The following is a 21,445-nucleotide window of genomic DNA, read 5'->3' on the forward strand; positions in this document are numbered from 1 at the left end:
AATACAGTCTCAGTGGAGATGAGAAAGGAAGGGAGAATGAATTAATTGGCAATAAGCCACTTGACAGGAAGGAAGTCTTTACATTAAGACTTGGGAATCAAGTTTTCCTCTGAGAGAGAGAGAGAGCGTGAGTCTTTATCCAGAACATCTTTCAAAATATGACAATAACAATAGTCTGTGACTGAGATAAAAATGGTTTTTGCCTGGATGGTTTTTTTATGAGTCAAAATCCAAATTTAGGGCATGTGTTTTATTTCTTCCCTTTTCTGACCCCAAGGTTAACGCCATTTTATCTGTCAAATAAATAAATAAAATCTTAAAAAAAAATTAGAGTTTTATTAGTTTTGAATACATACTGTTTGTGGCATACTTTAAGTGAGCATTTCCATGACCATTTAATTTCATTTTCCCCTTTCAGTTCCCTGGTAACAAATCTATCAGTCATTCTGGGTTGATCACTAAGTTTTATTTGCCTTTTGAAGACTCCTATCGAGCCCAGCAGAAGCTTGCTGTGGGGACTGCTCCATGTGGCACCTTTCAGAAAAGACAGGAGCTGGGAGTTCTCAGAAGGGATGGGACCTGGGTGAGGAGTGGGAGGAGGCAGGGGTGCGGTCTTTGCTCTCAGGGACAAAACAGTATGGTGAGAAAAAGGAGTCCAGAGAAAATTCAGACTTTATTTATTTATTTTTTGGCAGGAAAACATTTTGCAGAAAGTGGTAATGACGGCTTTTGCAGACCGCACCGTTGTTACAATAGCTGTAAGTATTGGACACAGGGCTGATTTACTTCTCTTTGGTTTTTGTTCTAAGATTTAATAATCTTTATTCTGGGGCAATTCAAGTATACATATGTTGGATTATGTATTTCTCTGCCAATGCTTCTGCATCTGTGCAAAAGAAAAAAAAAACAAAATAATAGCTACAAAAACAGCTATGCTCCAAAAGACTTTATACTGTTTTTTTTTTCCCCAAGCTGTTTCTACCTAGCTTCCCTGATTTACATTGATAGGATATCCTAAATCAAAGGATTCCAGCAGGATTGCCTGTGGGTCCCCCACAACCAGATTTAGTTGGCAGTTCATATGGGATAATTCTCTTTTCAATAATGTAATCATCTGATGAGCTGTTTCAGAAGCAAAATTCTTCAACATGACTACCAGTTTTGCTACCGCTTACACTCAATTTCTGTTCCTGTTCACCTAAATGTTTAAAAAAAATGACATCACGGCTGAGGCAGATACTTTCTCTGAGCACCAATCCAACTGAAGAATTGCCCAAACCTTTGTATTTGTAATCACTTACTTACAGGAGGCTGTAGTTTCTTCTTCTCTTTGCAGATGGAAGGATTCTTGTTTACATTCAGGCTTAATGTTTAACAAGAACTTTTTAAATGAATCACCTGGCATTTTCACTCTTGCTGATTCTTGTCTTTCCATTTCTCTTTTCTCTCCAGCACCGTGTCTCCTCTATTTTGGATTCAGGTCTTGTTTTAGTCTTCTCTGAGGGTATTTTAGTGGAGTGTGATACTGTTCCAAACTTGCTTGCCCACAAGAATGGCCTCTTTTCCACTTTGGTGATGACCAACAAGTAGACCGTCATCAGCTACTCTGCCAACTGTCCCATTCTCTGGTAGTTATCTTAGGGGAACCCTCTCAGCCAGGCAGAGCTAATGCAATGACTAAAGGGGGTGGTGGGGTGAGGGAGCAACATACATGGTATTCTCACATAAATCAGCTTAACCAGCTGCTTCAGTTACGTCCAATATGGAATGAGATGCATGCATACTTTTCTTACATGTATAGGCGAGAGATAGGATTTACCGAAACCCAAGAACCAGATTTTCCTCTGTTAAGACAGAGGACCTTAAGAAGACCAATTTCACTCTTCTTTGGGGGATATGTTGTACGTGTCCTTAAAAATACTGTACCTGTTCTTTACCTGTCCTGGAAATTGCATTTTTTCAATTTACAGAATTATTTAGTTTTAACTGTTGAATACTGGAACCTATGCATGGAGTGGTTGCTTATGCTTTCATTTTTGTGAATGATGCATGGAGTAAAAGCACCCTTGGAAGTGCAACTTTTTTAAAGTGGCAGGAAATGATTCCCATCAAGGGCCCACCTTCTGTACACTGGGCCTAAGTAAAGAAAAAGCCACTTTTCTCCCACTTTCCCAAAGAACTCTGCTCTGGAGCAGTTACCAGATTAAGTCATTCATCCTAGACTGTGAATGATTTAATGGGTGAGAGAATTGGCTAACTTGAAACAACAGTTCTCTAATATTTTCAAGAATTTTCTCACTGGAAAAGGTAGGGAGGTATTTGGGGGAGGGGAGGAAGAACGAACAGGTAAAGTGGGAGAGAAGCAGACCTTTGTCTACTGAAAAGACTAGTTTTCTCTCTACTCAAAAGACTAGTTTTCTATCTTCTGCATGAAGCATGGTATTGTTGAGTGGCCCCATTTAGTTTATACCTGGAAGATTGATTGAGCATAATTTGTATTTTTAACCAAAAAATTATGTTCTCTTTCTTGTCTGCCTGCATTCACTGGACACTCTTCCACAGACCTCTGTATCTTCCACTCATTTTTCATTTCAAGACCATTGATGTGGGGGTGACCACTAGGATACTTCCCCACGGGAAAACAGAAAGCTGTGGGTAGGATGAATTACCAGGCTCTCAGAGAGAGCACCAGCAGCCTGTGGTAGAAACCTTGTAGAAGGATTCTCAGCTCTGTTAAACAGTAACTGTTCTTTCTTACCTGCTAAAAGTTATTTTGTTAATTTTGTTAACTACAACTGAAAATTGTGAAAGAACTTCAAAAGATAACTTTCTCTGGCTTCTTAAAGGATGTCTTAGTGCACCAAAACAGTGCATGGCATTTATTTATGAAAGTGATTTTTTCTAATTCACCATTGATAAGATTAATTTCTCTAGAGTATTTTGAAAATTGCATCAGTGCCCTTATAATTGACACTACACTTTCTCAAGCAAAAAATAATTTGGATTAATGGAATAAACACCACATATATTCCTTTCTATTGGCCAAGATTTTTCCATGTTTTTAAATTTTTTTTTTTTTTTAGATTTTATTTATTTATTTGACAGAGAGAGACACACAGAGAGAGGGAGCACAGGCAGGGGAGTGGGAGAGGGAGAAGCAGACTACCCGCCGAGCAGGGAGCCTGATGCAGGGCTCAATCCCAGGAGCCTGGGATCATGACCCAAGCCCAAGGTCAATGCTTAATGACTGAGCCACCCAGGCGCCCCTTTATTTTTATTTCTTAAATAAATATTATTTTAGTATAATAAGGCAATGTTTATAACATTCTATTTAGGGATTTAGAGGCCAGATTCTTTTTTTAGCATTGTGATATGGTTATTGAAGAATTAATCTTTTTTGGAGGGAAAATATACAGCAGATATTAAACAGTTTATTAACCTTAAGTTTATTTTTGTTTCTAAATGCATGGGTATACAAGTGACTCTGGTCTTCTCTCAAAGATAAATAAACATTATCCTGCAAATTTTGGCAATTCATAAATATATATCATTCATTACCAATATTCAGTGGATGATAGGTTCATCTAGGGATGTTGGAAATAGTGGTACATGTTCTGAGCTGGCATCTTTATTATCCTCCATATATGTCTTACTCTTCTCCTCTAGTTGTCCCAGCTGTGACTGTTTGCTTTTCTGAAAGCATAAGCATTGAGACTACCCCATCACCTGGCCCAGGGCAGGTGATAGGCTAGGGATGGCTTTAGATTGGACTCTGGGTTATTAGGAGAAAGGACTTCAGAAAACTGTATCAAATTAACAGATGATATTTTTGGGTTTGGCACTCCCATCAGCATGCTGAGATTTTGACCTGCATAGTCCAGGTCCAATATGGTGGCCCAGAACCAAATATGGCTACCTAGCACTTAAAATGAAGGTAGTCCAAATTAAGACATGTAAGTATGAAATACACACTGGATTTTGAAGATCTGGTACTAATAGAAAAATTTAAAAGATACCATTATTAATTTTTGTATTGGTCATATATTCAAATACTTCAAGTATATTGGGTTAAAATATATTATCAAAATGGATTTTATGGGGTACCTAGCTGGCTCAGTCGTAGAGCATGTGACTTCATCTCAGGGTCATGAATTCAAGCCCCACATTGAGCATGGAGCTTCTGTTAAAAAAAAAAAATCAACTGGATTTAATATAACTTAACCTAGATTTCACCTGTTTATTTGTGCCTTGAAGCTGTGGATTTAAGAAATTTAAAATTACACGTGTCTCACATTGGTGGTCCACATTACATTTCTATTGCACAGCACCTATCTTACCAAGAGAAGTAAAATGACCCATGACACAGACTTTTCCCTTGTAAGTTTTAAAAATAAAAAATAAGAGTAACTGACATTTAGTATGTGCTTGTATGAGTCAGACAAGGTGCTGAATTCTTTTTACATGGATCCACCTCATCTGACCCTCACCACCATCCTGTGAGGCAGGTACTATATTCATACCATCATTTTATAGATGTGGAACTTGAGGCATACAAAGTTGAGTTTGCTGATGAGACTGCACAACCACACAGGTGGGGAAAGCAGAATACCTGCCCCGTGTCACCTAAAGCCTGTGCTCTTAACCGTAACGCTAATAACGGGAGGTGAGCCACCCTTGAAAGCAGCAGACACTCCCTACAAAGCAATCTGATAGCAGGCAGAAATATCTCATGTTTTGAAGTTAATAAGCCTGATTTTATGTTGGTTCTGCTACTTATTATCTATGCGATCTCCTGTTTTTGCTTTACCTCTGTGAGCCACTATGGTCTTGCACGTAAAGCAGAGAAACACTCACATTTGAGGAATGTTTAACGATTAACAAGTACATGCATGGAGCACCTAATGTATAATATATGGTCAATAGGTGGTAGCTTTTTTTTTATTATTATTAATTACCAATCCCAAAGCTTCTCTCCAAAGGATACCAAGTGAAAAGCGAGCACAAGTGTGTGGCAATGATCTCCGAAGACTGCAAGCCGGCATGTCTAATGTCCTGGATAATCCATTCTAACACTGCATTCCCGAATGGCCTTCCCCATAGTGTGTTCGCAGAATTGAACCACCGTCCAAGGCTCTTCAGGTTGTGCGTTGGACCACGAATTAGTTGATTCTACCCAAGAGATAATTTTAGTCTAAACTGTAACATAACTGGTTCACGATGGGTCTTCTTATCATTTAATTATTTGACAAACAAAATTAGCCTCCTTACACGTCCATGATAGTGCTGAAACTACTATATTATTACACTCAATTTAACACATCCAAGACCCAGTCACACTCGCAAGTATTTAAACTGATGTACATAATGATATGTTAAATAAGACAGAAAAAGAGGCTATGCTTCTGTTCTAGTACCTCCTAGCACCCCAAGATAAATAATCAGTGAGACATGCCTATTCCATTGCTTTGGCTCACGAAATTTGTAACAAGTACCTGTATTTTTTTTTTTTTTTTCACTTGCAGCATCGGGTTCACACTATCCTGACGGCAGACCTGGTTATTGTGATGAAGCGAGGAAATATTTTAGAATATGACACTCCAGAAAGCCTCTTGGCTAGGGAAGATGGAGTTTTTGCTTCTTTTGTTCGTGCAGACATGTGAAAGGATATCTTAAACCAATACATGGATTTAAAATAATGCAGTCATAACCTATTTAATGAATCATCAGCTTGACCTTCAAAACTTGGCATCTTAAATTTTTACACTTTTGTAAAGCATATTTGTTGTGTTAGGGGACTTTGTAATTAGCTACGATGTCACTTTACCCATGAATACTGTATTTTCTATGTTGATATTTCTTTTTTGTTTGTTTTCCAAGATCTTACTGCTTAATATGTTCATTACTGATGATCTTTCTAATAATTAAACCCTTTACCTTTAAGAATAGCAGACTGTATTAAAACATGTAAGTTACTTTAAGTGGTAAGTCAACAGCTGTAATTTCTCATAATTTTAAGGCTGGTAAATATCTCTGGCATAGAAATCACCATGAGTATTCAGTATGCTTATACTCTTATTTATGAGAATATGTTTTCCATTTTGTTGGTATCCCCAGATGTTATTGGAAGAGAATTAAGAGAACAGGTTTTCTAATCAGTGAGAAAATAAAACACACAAGTCCGTTATCTACTGGATAAGAATATTCAGTGTTCATTACCATTCATAGTAATAGTGATGCTCAACAGTCTCTCTTCCACATCTAAATTGTTTCCTGTTACCAAGAAGTCATTTATGGTAGCTTTGAGAAGTCAGTGCCTTAAGCAGAAAGATCATGGAAAGAGTTTGGGTATTTGAAAAATTATACTCAAGTTTCCATTTTTACCTGTCCAGTCAGGAGAAAGTTCCTAAGGTATCAGGAATGATGTGCTTTTTCCAGACTAAAGTTCAAAGAGCAAATACATCCAGTCCTTCTGTGACAGGCCAGCTAAAGCTCTCTATGATTTAATTCACCAACAAATGTGGTTATGATCCTGAGCCCTAAAATTCCACATTATTCAAGATTCAGGAGCATATGCAAGTGGTCTCATTTGCTTATATAAATATATATGAAACAAGTGTCTATTTCAAGGTAGAAGAGTTTACTTCTTTTTGACATTTCTGCCCAGTGGTGTCACACACGTATCCACTTGGTACTGCTCTAATTTTAATGCACATGTAAAAAGTGAATCAAAATGTTACTCTAATTTTAATGTGTATGTTAAGAGTGCATCAAATATGGATGGAATATTAGTGTTATGTTTGCTTATAAATAAATTTTAAAATACTAAAAGTTACCTGCACTGTCACACTAAGCAGCCAAAGCTCTCTACTACAATTCTGTGCCCATCTAGTATAAAATATAACGAGTTTTCATATAAAGACCACGTGCATTGTTAGATTTTGAAGAATTGTGATTGATAGAAAAAGAGAATTGGTGCTCCCTCCCTGTAGTTTTTACGTTCAGTTTATTGTATTGTGTATTCACTCTTGGGAAATTTATAATACTTGTTTAATGGCATGTATGACTGGGTCTTCACCTGAATATAGAGTCCCAATGTTTACCTAAAATAAGTTCCATAAGGATGGACAGACATGTTCTGTGTCATTTAGTTTGAATTGATACCTGTTGTATATATAAAACCTCATTGAGAAAAATCCTCTTAATGTTTCCAAAGCTAAACAAAACAGAATCAATAACTATTAAATCAATCTTGAAAATATTTTCTGAAAATTCTACCAATCTCTCTCAAAGTATTTCTGGCAAGGAAATGTTTTGTAAGGCTGCATTTATATGAGGCTTTCTATCAACTTACATCTCATTCTCACAGAGAAATAGGGATTTACCCATAACAGCAACCCCTCACGATATTTGTAAATTATACCACTCTACAGAAATGTCAACAGAAGTATAGCTAATGACGCTAAACTAAGAATCACATAAATCATTCTGACACCCAAGTGGTCACTAGTTCCCTCATAGCTTTTAGTCACTTAAGTTGAGTGTTTAATTGTTTCCAAAACTGAACTGACTGAATAAAGTCAGGAATAACTTTTTAAATTGTTATATCATCTATTATGTTTTATATATATATGTGTGTGTGTATATATATATATATATATATATATATATATAATGTTATATTGAATACAGAAATAGCTTGAAATAATTTTTTACTAAATAGGTACATATCTATAAAAGATGAGCCTTAACCAAATCAAATTTTACACTCCCCAATTTTACAGTTAATTAACCAAAATCAGCTTTAGAGATTTTAAATCCTTAATGTTTGTTAAAAGCAATAAGTGCATAAAGATTTATATGAAAAGTAACAAGTTTACTGATATCACTGTGAGGTTTTTAAAAAATCTATCTTAAAGGACTGTGCATCCTTTATTTTTGTGCTACTACTCATGATCCATTTAAAAGTCAGCTTAGCTGTAAATGAGATACCAGAAGACTGGTATTGGAGATCTGGGACTGTTTGAGATCTGGGACCATGTCTCTTTGTCTTTATGTTCTTTGCATTTTATACAAGTGTCTAGCCCACAGTAAGCCCTTAAATAAGTGTAGTTTATTGATCCACCGATTAGTCCCACCACTAGCCATGGGCGTGAAACTCTGGGTTATTCTCTTCACTTCTTGTGTTATGTTTATTCTACCGTGAAAAATATACTGGCTTGGTATTATATAATAAATTACTCTTTCTCTTTGCTTGATTAAATAAGGTTATTATTCTTTCACTTATAATCTCATTGGGTATCAACCAGGATGATCAATAGATGTAAATCGATAACACCCTGCTCTGATAATTTTGTTTGACATTTTCCACTTGTCCTGTACTTCATTACTTTTATATATTGGTTCTATGTGGAAGTTGCCATTAACTGAAACAACTGTATCAATAAATTTATGACATCTCTAATTCAATAGCTGGATGTCTGGACTTTCCCCTAAGGTTTATTGATCAGTTTTTATGGTTATCTTCCAATATAACTTTTATCACTTATTTTGTACTATACTCTTTGGAATTCTGTGATTTGTAGTACCATGATAATTCACTTATTGACCCATTATCTAAAGTTAAATGCAATATTCTCATCTTAGCATTTTAGCATAAGAAATAGTAGTCAAGAGGATGTGTCCTGTAACTTATATTTATTTTCTTCTTGAATAACTACACATCATTCCCAATAGCAGTAAGGTGCGCCTGGCTCAAACTTTCCAATGAAAGGACTTGTAGGTGTATTTCTAGCAAGTGTCTCCAGATGAGATTCATAACTAGCCAAGTCTGGGAATCACTGGTCTACCTCAGTTATCACACAGTCTTCTTTGATATGATAACATGGAGCCACAGAATACTGAAGGTGATTTTCACATGCTCCCTCTCTTTCCTGACATTACCACTTTCTAAATTGCTAAAATGGGTCCCTCAGTGTCACTGAGTGAACCCTTAGTTCCATGGTAAAGGAAACATAGAGGTAAATAAACTGAATCTTCCCTGAAAAGATTTACACTGGGGTTCTGAATGCTATTTCCTTTTGTTTTGTGGTTTAATCACTAATGCGGAATTTAAGGGGAAAATGTCTTCACAAAGATGCAAAGCTTTTATCCCCCACATGTAAATTAGCTGTCGAATTATTTGTACATTATTCCACTAAATTTGGGGTCATATTTCCAAATGTTTACAGTCCATAAATGTGAGCACGTTGGGTAGGTTTCACTGTTGATGTCTCACAATATGGAAAGAAGGTAAGTTATCTGATGGTTATTCCCCTTTCCACCTTCAGCTTTTTTTTTCTACAGGTGTCATCATTGCTGATATGTGAAGGTTGATACATTCATTCTATATATCTACTATATAAGATTTAAATTAGTTCTGGGGCACCTGGGTGGTTCAGTGGGTTAAAATCTCTGCCTTCAGCTCAGGTCATGATCCCAGGGTCCTGTGATGGAGCCCCGCATTGGACTCTCTGCTCAGCAGGGAGCCTGCTTCCCTTTTCTCTATCTGCCTGGTTCTCTGCTTACTTGTGATCTCTGTCTGTCAAATAAATAAACAAAATCTTTAAAAAAAAATGAGTTCTTTTTTGCGGTACCTGAGTGGCTCAGTCCTTTAAGCATCTGACGTCTGACTTGGGCTCAGGTAGTAATCTTTGGGTCATGGGATCAAGCCCTGCATCGGGCTCCTCACTCAGAGTGGAGCCTACTTGTCCCTCTTCCTCTACCTCTGCCTCTCCCCCACCTCATACTCTCCCTTTCAAATAAATAAATAACTTCTTTTTCTATGGGTAGTAGCAAATTTCCCTTAGCCATTCACGCTATGGTCACCAATGTCCTCTTTCTAAATTGACAAAGTCAAGGAAATCATAATAATTTAATTGGCTCCAAGAGGAATGCTCTCTATGACCTTTGTGCCACCAACCATCACAGATCATTTGCAATTATATACTACACACTAATGGCAAAGAGCTTTGTTTTCTGACTATTATTTTTATCACTTAATCTGCCCACTGTATAAAATAAGTAATGTGTTCATAAGCAGCAACAATATAACACTGTTTAATGCCAGTTCATTCTCATTTTTCTCGTAGAGCTATGCTATGCACTATTTATACACATTATCAGTTATTTTTAAGTGAAAGACTATTGACCTTTAATATTATCAGAGTCAAGTGGATTTAGACCAGTCTTCCATATCTAGGTATTTGCTTTTTAACCCATAGTAGTTGGGGCTTTGTTCCAACACTAGTTAAGTAAAGAGCAATTTTTAAAAAATCATCTTGTTTAGACATCTAGAATGTTCATCAAGCCTTTGAATGTAGACATAAAAAACTGTTTAAATCCCTTAATGTGTACCTCTTTCACAGGTCACAATGTATCCTCCAACCCCTCACCCTGTGTGCATGCCACACCCCGCCTTGTGCACATATCTGCTCACATTTTCTCTTGCTGTCTTAAATTAGAATAAAGCTGCATGAATCTTTTCATCACATATTAATACAATGCATAGAAAAGTCAAATACAGGTACCTACAATGCACAGCATGAAGAGAAATTCTTATAACTACAATAGCATTAAAGTGTATCTTCTAGCCCTAATGCTACTTTAGGAAGACACTTCACTTCTAGATGAATCATAAAATGTGTTTTCAGTGAGAGAAGATTCAACGTGGTTTTTTTTTTTTTCCCCATCATTATTTTTTTAAGATAACCATGGGAACATATTGCTGGGTTATAGTGAGCAGGCTCTTTTTAGTTCGACAAAGAAATGATAATGGTTGTCATAAAAGTAATGACCTGGTCTGGGCATCTATGAAAGAAAGAAGGTTATCTCCTTACTAAAGGATGCTACAGGAAAACAAACTTGGGTTTTTCTTCTGGACTAATTATTTTATGAATATCTGCTATGTGTATACCTTTCAGTAAATCAGGTGTGATTTGAGAAGATTATTTGTCAGGGTAGTACAGAGCTTTCTGGTATGTGAAAAATAGTATGAAATCTTCTGAAATAACTATCTTTATTGTACTTCTTCCTGGGGGAAAGAACTGAGATTAGAATTTAAATGAATCACCTCAAATCTGGATCTGTCTCCAGAGATGGCACTTTATGCACCAGGGGATGGGAGTCCAGAGATGGGGGTGCTGCTGAAAAGACACATCTGCCTCGAAATCCAGGGAACGCAGAATTATGAGTCCTAGGACAAGTTTGGGCTGGGCCAGCTCTAACAGCTTGTTTGGGGACAGTCCACTGACTCAATTCCATCTTTCTATCTCAATCTTCTCCACTTCCTTCTACCCTTCTGTGCCATTCTATATCCTTCCATCTACATCTTTCTCACCTTGCCTGTAGCCTTGATCACTCATATCTCCAATGAGATAGCACCAGGACCCACAACTATCTCTACTTCTCAGATTGTCCATTTCAAAGTATCAAGCAAGGCATCTACTTTGTGGAGCTCATCTTTCTATTTTATGCATGACTGGACAACTTTTCACTACTTCGAGTCAGGTATTGAACTCTGGCCTAAATAGCTGTGGTTGGATATTATACGCCAGTTGGAAGTAGTAACCCATGGCGAGGAAAATGTAACGCAGGCTGGAGAGTGAAGTGAAAGCAAGAATACAAGCCAAAATCACAACCAGTAGTTCAGAAAAAGAGTGGTGATACCAAGCTGGCTACTGATTATTTTTCTTGGGGGGGGTGGATTAAGGGAGGGAGAACCATCCTTCTATCACATGAGCAGTAGAGTGAGATGGTTGACTAAACACTTTGGACATTCTTGACATGGTCCCACACCCTACAAGGATGTAATTTTCTTTTAAAGAAGAAAACAAAAAATTTCCTGCCATAAGTAATCACCTCCAAATATTGACTTTTTAAGCCCAAGTTTTATTTCCCTGTGGGAATGACTGCATAACTCACAGCCTGTGAGACACTTTTTCACAACCACCCATTCAAAACAAGCAGTAACACCCACCTAGAATTGCACTCTCTCACCCATTTTAGGATCCCCAACACATAGGACAATTACAAGCATACCTTAGATAGAGGCACCAGTTCTTCCCAGGGACCTGCCACTCTCAGACACTTAGAAGTGCCAAGCACTTGGCCAAGGCACTGAATTTGCTGTGACATTGACCAACTGGAAAAGAGAGGTGGCAAAAGGCTGTGATTTGGGGTACAGGATTTCACCTGAAAAAAAAAAAAAAAGCTTCTTTTTTTTTGTTCCCACTTGACTGAACTTCTAGCATATGTTAAGTTCAGTAAAATATTATATTGGAAACACAAGGCATCTAGGCTTTTGGCCAAAAAACTTAGGGAAAAAATTAGCAAGCCTAATATTTCATGAGAAATTCTTGGCTTAAACAATATTTTAATAAAGCCTTGCTATGTATTCCAATAAAGCAGAGAGATGACATAATGACTTATGATTAAATATCATATAATCTCTGCAATGCCTAGTACCATCGTGTATCAAACAACACGAAGAAGCAATATTCCTGGGGGAAGAAGAAAAGAGCTATGTGAAGTCATTCAGATACTAGTAGAATGCATATTTGCATAAACTATCTCATTAAAAAATTGGATGAAAGGATAATTACAATTAACATATATTGAGCAGATATGATATGAGCCTTATAAGTATAATCTCATTTAATCTTGACAAAAATTCTACAAGACAAACATTATCACCACTTTATAATTGGGGTTCAGATTGGCCAATTTGCCCAAGGTTTAGTAGAACAGAGATTCAGGTAGTCCAACCTCAATGCCAACACTCCTGGACATGAGCTGTACTAAACTAATGATTCAGTTAGTGAGTCCATTGAGTTCTCTTGGAAATAAATGATTTACATGGTCTGTGATATATAATAAAGAAAAATTATGTTGGCCTATAGAAAATATATTGAAAAAAGGAAGTGGACCAGGAATTAGAAGACCTGAGTTCTAGTCTTGGTTCTGTCACATATTGGATGTGTGACCTTGGATTAATCATTTAAAATCTGAGTTTCCATTTCCTCATTTGCAAAAAGGAAAACAAAAAGGCATGATAACTACTCTGCCAGCTTCAGTGAGTTTTTGTGATTCTCCAATTAAATGGCAATGAAAGGATTTTGTAATTTGAAAAGCACATTCTGACATGAAATATCACTACATATACCACATCTTAATAGTATTATGTGGGATTATTTTGTAAGTCACAGAATAAGCTTTCTCCCTCTTAAAAAATTAATATGATTCCAACTTTACAATGGTAAGATGATATATTCATACTGAGGTATTATATGAAAATGGCTCTAGAATATTGATATCCTTGGGGTTCTGGAAAGGGCAAGTGCAAAATCAGTCTGTTGCGGTATAACCTAGACCTCCTGGAAAGGGGGCGGGGGAGGGAAAGCAACAGAATTAATTCACATTCAAAATTAAAACCACAGGAGAAAATGAACCACCATGATGAGAAGCAAGAGACACAATAAATAGGAATATTAGCACAAGGACTAGAAATATTAAAACAATCTATAAGAGATTTAAAAATATGTATGTTTGCTAATTGGTTGTAAAAACATGGTCAACATCATTCTTCACTAGGAATGCAAATAAAAACAGCTCAAACTACAAAGACTGACCATGGTGAGCTCTGGCGAAGCTGGGACTCCCAGACACGGTGGAAGCGAGTGTAAACGGCACAACCTTCATGGAAAACAGGCAGTTTCTCTAAGGCTAAATGTATGCCTATACCAGGATGCAACAATTTCACTCCTGAACTTGTATCCAAGGGAAATGAGTGTTTTTTTCACAAAAAGACTTGTACAGAAAAGCTCATAGCAGCTTTATTCATACTAGTCCAAAAAAAACCCAAAACAGCCCAAGTGCCCATCAACAAGAGAATGGATAAATAAATGATGGCTTCTTCACACGATGAAATACTTAGCATATAAAACAACATAGCCAAACCTTCACAAATATGTGGAGTACAGGAAGTCAGGTACTGAAGAGTACCTACGCTAGGAGCCCAGGGACACACAACTCAACAAGAAGCAAAACAAACAGAAAACAAAATAAGTCATAACTGAGTTAGCTCTGGGAGAGAACAGTTACAGTCTGCAAAGGCGCAGAAGGCAATCTAGGGTGACAGACATATTTTATGTCTTGATCTGTGAACCACGTGGTAGTTATATGGCTGTAGGTACAGGTTTTTAAAAGGTAAGAGAAAGCAGATTAATTTGGATTGGACAAATGGAACTAATAAAGATAAAAAAGCCATTAAAATTAAAAATTCAATGGGTGGATTAAATAGCAATTAACTTTAGATGATGAGAGACTTCTTTCCATTGGAAACAGATCTAGAATATACCCAGAATGCAGCACAGAACAAGCTGATAAAAAATACGAAGCAAAATGAGAAGATATGAAAGACAATATTAGAAGCTCTGAAATAGGGGTCTTAGAGGGAAAAAAGAAATACCCAGAGTGAGGATGACTTAAAGAGCCAAGAACTATTCCTTAAAAAATTCAGACTCAGATGATTTCAAAATAACTGCCCTTTCAAGGAGCTAATCCCTATCCAATTAAACTACTCCAATCCACAGAGAAAGAATCTGCATCAATTCTTTTTGCAAAGACTCATAACCTGGGATGCCTGGGTGGCTCATTAGGTTAAGCGTCAGACTCCTGATTTCAGTTCAGATCATGAGATCAAGCCCCATGTTGGGCTCCGTGCTAGGCATGGATCCTGCTTAAGATTCTCTTTTCCTCTCCCTCTGCTCCTCACCCTGCACACTAGCTTTCTCTCTCTTGGAAAAAAAAAAAAAAAAAAAAAAAAAAAAAAAAAAAAGGGTCAGCTGGCTGGCTCAGTCAGTTAAGCCTCCGGCTTTTGATTTTGGCTCAGGTCATGATCTTAGTCAGGGTCCTTGGATGGAGCCCAGGGCTCCACGCTCAGCAAAGAGTCTGCTTGAGGAATCTCTCTCCCTCTTGTTCTCCCACCACCACCACCTCCCCCACACACTACACGTGCAGGCGTGCTCTTTCTCTCTCAAATAAATAAATCTTTTTAAAAAATAAATAATTAATTAAAATTAAAATTAAAAGGACCCATAACTTTCATCCAAAACCAGACAGAGAGAACAGACAGAATAATACAGACCAATCTCACTTATAAATATTGATGCAAAAATCCTAAGTTAATATTAGCAAAAATGATTCAGCCTTATATTAAAATAATATATCACCATGACCACATGCAGTATATCTCAGGAATGTAAAAACTGACATTTTTTTAATCCAGTGCTTTAATTTACCATATTAATTGGTCAAGGAAGAAACAAAAACAAAAGCTAAAAAGGAATTTTATGTAATTCACCATCCATTATTAATTTTTAAAAACCTAGAAAAGTAGAAAGAGCACACTACCTTAAAATGATAACTATGTAAGTTATATATTCTGGAAGCATTTTTCTCAAAATCACTAAGGAGAAGAGCATGCCTTTTATAACCATTGTTATGGGCTACTGGCCCAAAAATACTAATAAATGCAGGTAAAGAAAATATTCAAATAATAAGCGATAAGTTAATTCAATACTAATTATGGAAGTTGTGTCAAAATTACCCTTTTTTTAGAAAATATGTTTCAAGTGTATCAGCCTGTGCTAAATCCTGTACATACTCACCTCGCTTAATCTATACAACTCTGAGAGGTAGATGTTAATGTGTCCATTTTCCAGAAGAGGAAACAGTTTCAGTGTGATGGAGTATGTTGCTCAAAGCCACCAACTAAGTAACTGGCAGCATGGCCAACTGATCCCACATCTTTCTGACCCTAAAATTCTGTAAGCTTAGACAAAAGGCTAACGCATATTTCATGTATCTTCCCAGTTCCTCAATTTTCTTTTAAAAAAAGGTTGACCCAACTGTACAATAAACTTCTGAAGGTTTACAGAAAGATCATATTATTACCCCATTTATTCTAACAATAAGTGAGGTAATTTGGCATTTTAAATTAGTAACAAATATCAAATATTTAATTCTAATATGAACCTCTTTAGAAAAATGACCTTGTGAAAGCTTTTCTGGCACAGAAAATTTTTACCTAAAGGAAAATCCAGGCCACTTAATAGCAGGAAAAAAAAATCCTAGCAAATGATTGTGAAATCTAAATATCATTTTCAACCTCTATAATCCCTTTTGCAACTGGCACTTTTGAAAGGTGGCAATAAGGAATCACCCTACAGAGGGTTCTGGAAAATGTCAGGTTTCTCTTTCCAAGCACCGTATGAGTCACTGAGTTTTCAAAACATTGTGACGTGAAGCTTAGCAATAGATCAGGACATCGTTGGGAAGGAATTGCTCTTCCCTAAGAGCTTCAGAAAAACCTGTGAAGAGTTCCTATGGCAAAAGAGATCCCAGGCTCATGTGACCTCACCTTTCTTTGGCACAAGAATATCAAAGCATAATTTCAAGGCTTGGAAAAACAAACAGTGACAGCCACTATTCCTTATCTTCTCTTGGAAGGGACCCCACCAACTTTATTTAGTATAGCATTTTGTACCCTACTGACAGAAAATAATTACTACGGGTACTTTCTACTTGATTGAAGAAACCACTTTTCTCTTGGAGACATAGTAAAACAGGCAGGTTAACATAGTAGTAACATAGTAAAACAGACAGGTTGAATTTCTGGGTCCTTATTTTATTACCAGGGCCTTGGCTGGCTTCTTTTCAGTATTTAAATTCAAGAGTACAAGTGTTGGTTAGTAGCACTCTGAAGGTCAGTGAGGTCTCAAAAACAGTACTCTAGTCTATAAAGTGATTTTGTCATGTCTCCTTAGACTCAGGTTAGTAGAGATAGTTAACGAATAGTTAAAGGAATCTGTGGGTCTATACCTTTCCCCCTTCCCACCTCCACACCCAGCTCAGATCCTTTGGACCATCACCCAACCAAAACCAGCCCACTATATGAATAAGAACTGACAACTGATCAACCACCACATTCTACCTCTGAAACTGATAATACACTATGTTAATTACATTGAATTTAAATGATTTTTTTTTAAAAAAAGAAGAAGAATCCAAGATTTATTAAGTACTTACTACAGGCCAGTCACTATCCTGAGCACTTTAATAGAGATGGTGTCATCCTGTCCTCCAGACAATTCTGAGTTTCTTATACCTGAGTGAGCAAGAGGGTCTCCAGGGGAACTTTCAAATGGGCATTATTTTATTATAACTATTTAAACCTTCTCATTAAAGATATTTTCATTTGGGGGCCAAAGATTTTATATCTTATTCTACCCTCGCTCAATAAAAGCCTGGGGGGACATAAAATAATGTTACCAGGTGTTTCTCATGCAGATGAACAATGGAGTAACAACTGTCCCTCTGAGACACTGTCCAGTAAGAAAAGCATGGGATTTGGGATCAGATGTTCTGAGTTTGTTGTAACTTTTCATCTACTGGGTATTTGATTTTGGATAATTCATTTAGCTCTGCTCTAATGGACTCATGTGTAAAAGGAAGAAAACAACCCAGCATGACTGCATCAAGCATTAAGTCAATGTTTTTCAGAGCTTAGTATATGCAGACTCTCTCCATCTATTCTTTGGGTAAATGGAGAGATGGACAGATCGGTGAGTCCCCTTGCCACTCTCCCAGATTGCCCACTTTTTCTCTTCTCGATTGATATGTTGATCTTGTTCCTTTTCTTCAAACACACCAAACTGTTTCCTTTATATTTGTTCTTGAGCCGCCTGAAGCACTCTTCCCGCCCCAACCCCCCACACCCCAATGCCGGTTCATCACCTGACTAGTCCTTTGTTCAAACTCCACCTTCTTAAAGAAGCCTTTTCTAAACTGTATATAAAATTGCCAATTCCTGGCCCCAGTTACTTTCAATACTTACTCTCCTGCTTATTCCCCTTCTAAGTCTTGATACACACCGTTGATAACCACATAATGTATTACTTATTTACTTGCTTGCTCACAGCTTCCCCCACAAAATACCTAGGTGCAGGGGCTTTGTTTTTTCACCTAGATGTACATTAAAAGGTTGTGATTGTTCTTAATGCCTCCCTTCCTGACTTGCTGATCCACACCTCTGAGCTGGCATAAGTTTGAGGAGCTGAGCACGCAAGTTGAATGGATTCTTCTGCACGAATGGTGCTGATGGTTATCCTTAAAGAAATGTGGTGGCCTAATTTCAAGGACAGTGAGGGGTTACTTGGTATGTAAATAGATACATATATCAAAAAGAAATATTCTCTAAACTCACTGGAATAGATAAATAAGAAGAGTTACATTGTCATTCCCATTTCATGATAACAAAAAAAAAAAGAGTGTATAACATGCTGTTTTGATTACTAGTTTATGTAACAGTTTTATTAAACTGATTCCCAAGCAATATGTTCCAAAGTGGTTTATATGAGGACACTAATAAAGCAGCATACCAAGCAAATAGACCAACCGTTATTGGGGCTGCTAACATGAATCGTTTCCATTGTCATTTTGAAGACTGTCCAAATTCTTACATCTAATATGGCTCAGGAAGTCCAAGAGTTCGAAATTCACAAGTCTAGTCAGAGGCAAGGTCATTAAAATGCCAGGACTTCACTCTTTATCTAGAGAGTACTTTCAAGGACTACACGGATTTGTACTTGATCAAAGCAGCAGACAATTGGGAAAAGCATCAGCCTAATACTTTCTTCACTTGTTTGAAGGCACCTGACAAACTTTGTTTTTAGGAGAACGGGAATTGCAGAAATGTCTTTATCCACAAACAAAACGCTCATAAGGTCTAGAAGGAACTTAACAGATGTTTACTTAAAAGTGAACAGATATCCTTGAATTGCTTCCCAGTTGCATAAATTACCCTGATATGCAACATAAACAGATTCTAACAGAATTCTTAAAGTCTTATAGTCAAGAAAATCATAAGATTTTAATAGTTTAGCTCTGTTCTACATTTCTTACTGGTCTCCTCAAGAGTGGTGCACAAATTAGTCTTCACTCTTAAAAGAACAAATGGGTAAATTTTAGAACAGTTAAGAAAACACATGTAACTTTTAGTTGATGGTAGCAAAATAGTGATTAAACAAGTAGGCCAATAAAATAAACCTTAAGTAGTAGTAAACAGGTTCTTAAAAAATTAATTGATTTCCTGAACAAATTTCTCAAGGTAAATTTAAATGTTCATATTTGGGCCATAATATGAGAAGAGGAAGATCGATAGGGAGAGTAATTGATATCAATCAATAATAAATAGTTGACCCTTGACCAATTTGAAGGAGTGCTGACCCCACACGCAGTTGAAAATTCATGTATAACTTTTCACTCCCCCCTCCCAAAATTTACTAATTTAACTTCGACAGGAAGCCTCAGGGATGACATAAGCAAGTATGTTACCATGTATTTTATATGTTATATGCATTATATACTGTATTCTTACAATAAAGTAAACTAGAGAAAAGAAGACTTTATTAAGAAAATCATAAGGACTGATGTAATGAGCACAGGGTATTATACAAGACTGATGAATCACTGAACTCTACCTCTGAAATTAATAATACATTATATGTTAATTAATTGAATTTAAATTTTGAAAAATAAAAAAAAAAAACAGAAAATCACAAAGAAGAGAAAACACATTTATAGTACCGTACTGTATTTACTGAAAACAATCTGCCCAGAACTGGACCCATGCAGTTCAAACCCATGTTGTTCAAGGGTCAGTGGTATTTCCCTGTCACAATAAATACCACAGTCAGCTCTGATTCTTCTCCCTCGCATTACTGATTCTGTGTAACATTCCTTTTGTATATATTTGCTTATTAACCCCAGACCTCATCCCTTCTCTAATTAATATAATAGTTTCCAGTATCCCCTTCTGCCAATCACAGAGTTCTGGAGCCCAAGGAACTCTACTCAGAAATGCAATTCCCAAAGCCATCATAGCCCCTGCTTCCTGACCAGTCCTACTGAATCAGATTTAGCGTGTCTGTCTACTGAAAACTGCCCCCCCACTCCTTTGCTGAGCATGTAAGGCCCTCTATGCGTTTATTTTTCAAGTCCCTGACGTGGTTTTCAGCCTTACCTTTTCCTTGCATTGTTCCAAAGTATTTTTTCAGCACTTCTGTCATTTGAGCTGTGATCAGCCAGAGGCTTAGGACACAAAGATAAAGAAGCTGGAGGCTTGCCCTCCAGCAGCCCTCAGACTCTTGAGGGGTGAGTGGTGGAGGGGACAAGTACATGAATAATGCATGTGTTGAGAAGAGTGATGACAGGCTGCCCAGGCAACCTTGGACTCAGGCGCCCAGTCTGGCCATCTTATTGACCTTGCTTCATCAATGTTAGTTCTTTCAGTTCTGTGCTAAAACGTGGCCCACTCTGGCCAGTACTCCACAGTTTCGTCCCTGATGTTTCCTTTCTGTGGAATGGCCTTTTTTGGTTTTCTGCATCCCCCAAATATATCTGGTGGGAAGACTGGATCAGACGTCAACTAATCCACGAAGCTTTCCTTACTGTCTTTGTCTTAATCTCTCTCATTTGAATTCTTAAGGCACTTTGTTTGTAGTTCCCTTTCTCATTCTAATCACATCCTTGCTTGTATTGGAGTTCATTATCAAAGTCTTGTTTCTTTTACTACAACTGTCTGCCTTTTCAGGACAGCAACTATGATTTTATATACATAAACCTAGAAAAGGAAAAAAAAAAAACCTTCACAAAAGAGTGAAAAGGTGTTCAATGAATCTTCCCCAAGCTAAAAGAATATGGAATAAATTGTACAGTAAACTCAATTGTAAAATAGAACAATGAGGGGATTAACTATACAAATTGATCCCCACACACTTAGAGTAAATCTACTACATAAATTACTGTAAAAATTAATGTCAGTAGAGATGAGAGCTGCCACTAACAGTTAGCAACCTGGGCTGAAAGGGGTTAAGCAGATCTATCCACAATGGGAAAAAATTCTTCATTGCCTTTATTAAAGACTAATTTTAGGTCTTTTGGTAATTAAATGAACACACTGTTTATGCTCCATACGCTTTCTGCCCTGAGTCTTGGAAAATACGTGAAATTTCCAAGAATTAAAGTTTCCATTAACACAAGTGCCAAATCAGGAGGACTGACCTGTGGGAGAAAGCACATTTGCCTTTCCTGGAGCCTATTCAAAAAACTATAGAAAGATATTTACTATATAACCTTTCTTGTGCGCAATTGCTCTGTTTTATCATTCAGACCATCTAGACAAGATCAGGAAACTGCAACATTTCAGAAAGCAATCAAGTACAGAAGAATGACCACTTGAGTTCTAAAGTGTTGACAGTGATCCCTTTTTGGGGCAAACTTTCTCATTGGAAGAAACCTCGGCTTTTTTTTTTTTTTTTTCTTTCTTTCTTCTTTCTTTTCGGAGGCG

General features: G+C 37.0%; 1 protein-coding gene and 1 long non-coding RNA gene across 12 annotated transcripts in view; one reads left to right on the plus strand and one right to left on the minus strand.

Moving 5' to 3' along the window:
• The window catches only part of ABCC9 (ATP binding cassette subfamily C member 9), a 144,724-nt gene extending 137,892 nt beyond the window's left edge, over positions 1 to 6,832 (plus strand). For 9 of the 11 annotated variants that reach the window (XM_032855299.1, XM_032855295.1, XM_032855305.1 and 6 more), the window contains 2 exons: positions 696 to 758; positions 5,523 to 6,832. In XM_032855299.1, the coding sequence (XP_032711190.1) occupies positions 696 to 758; positions 5,523 to 5,660 (201 nt within the window). In that variant the 3' untranslated portion in view covers positions 5,661 to 6,832. Of the gene's footprint in view, positions 1 to 695; positions 759 to 1,452; positions 1,629 to 5,522 lie in introns of all 11 variants that reach the window. The other 2 variants (XM_032855306.1, XM_032855304.1) reach the window with 1 other exon arrangement.
• Positions 708 to 20,218, minus strand: LOC116866328. The gene is made up of 3 exons (XR_004382371.1): positions 20,120 to 20,218; positions 12,076 to 12,228; positions 708 to 886 (listed from the first exon to the last, which is right to left on the minus strand). It is a non-coding gene; the product is annotated as an uncharacterized LOC116866328 (long non-coding RNA).
• Positions 20,219 to 21,445: the final 1,227 nt, after the last annotated feature.

The sequence above is a fragment of the Lontra canadensis genome, unplaced genomic scaffold, assembly GCF_010015895.1.
Source record: "Lontra canadensis isolate GAN:19392208 unplaced genomic scaffold, GSC_riverotter_1.0 scaffold9, whole genome shotgun sequence".
NCBI lineage: Eukaryota > Metazoa > Chordata > Mammalia > Carnivora > Mustelidae > Lontra > Lontra canadensis.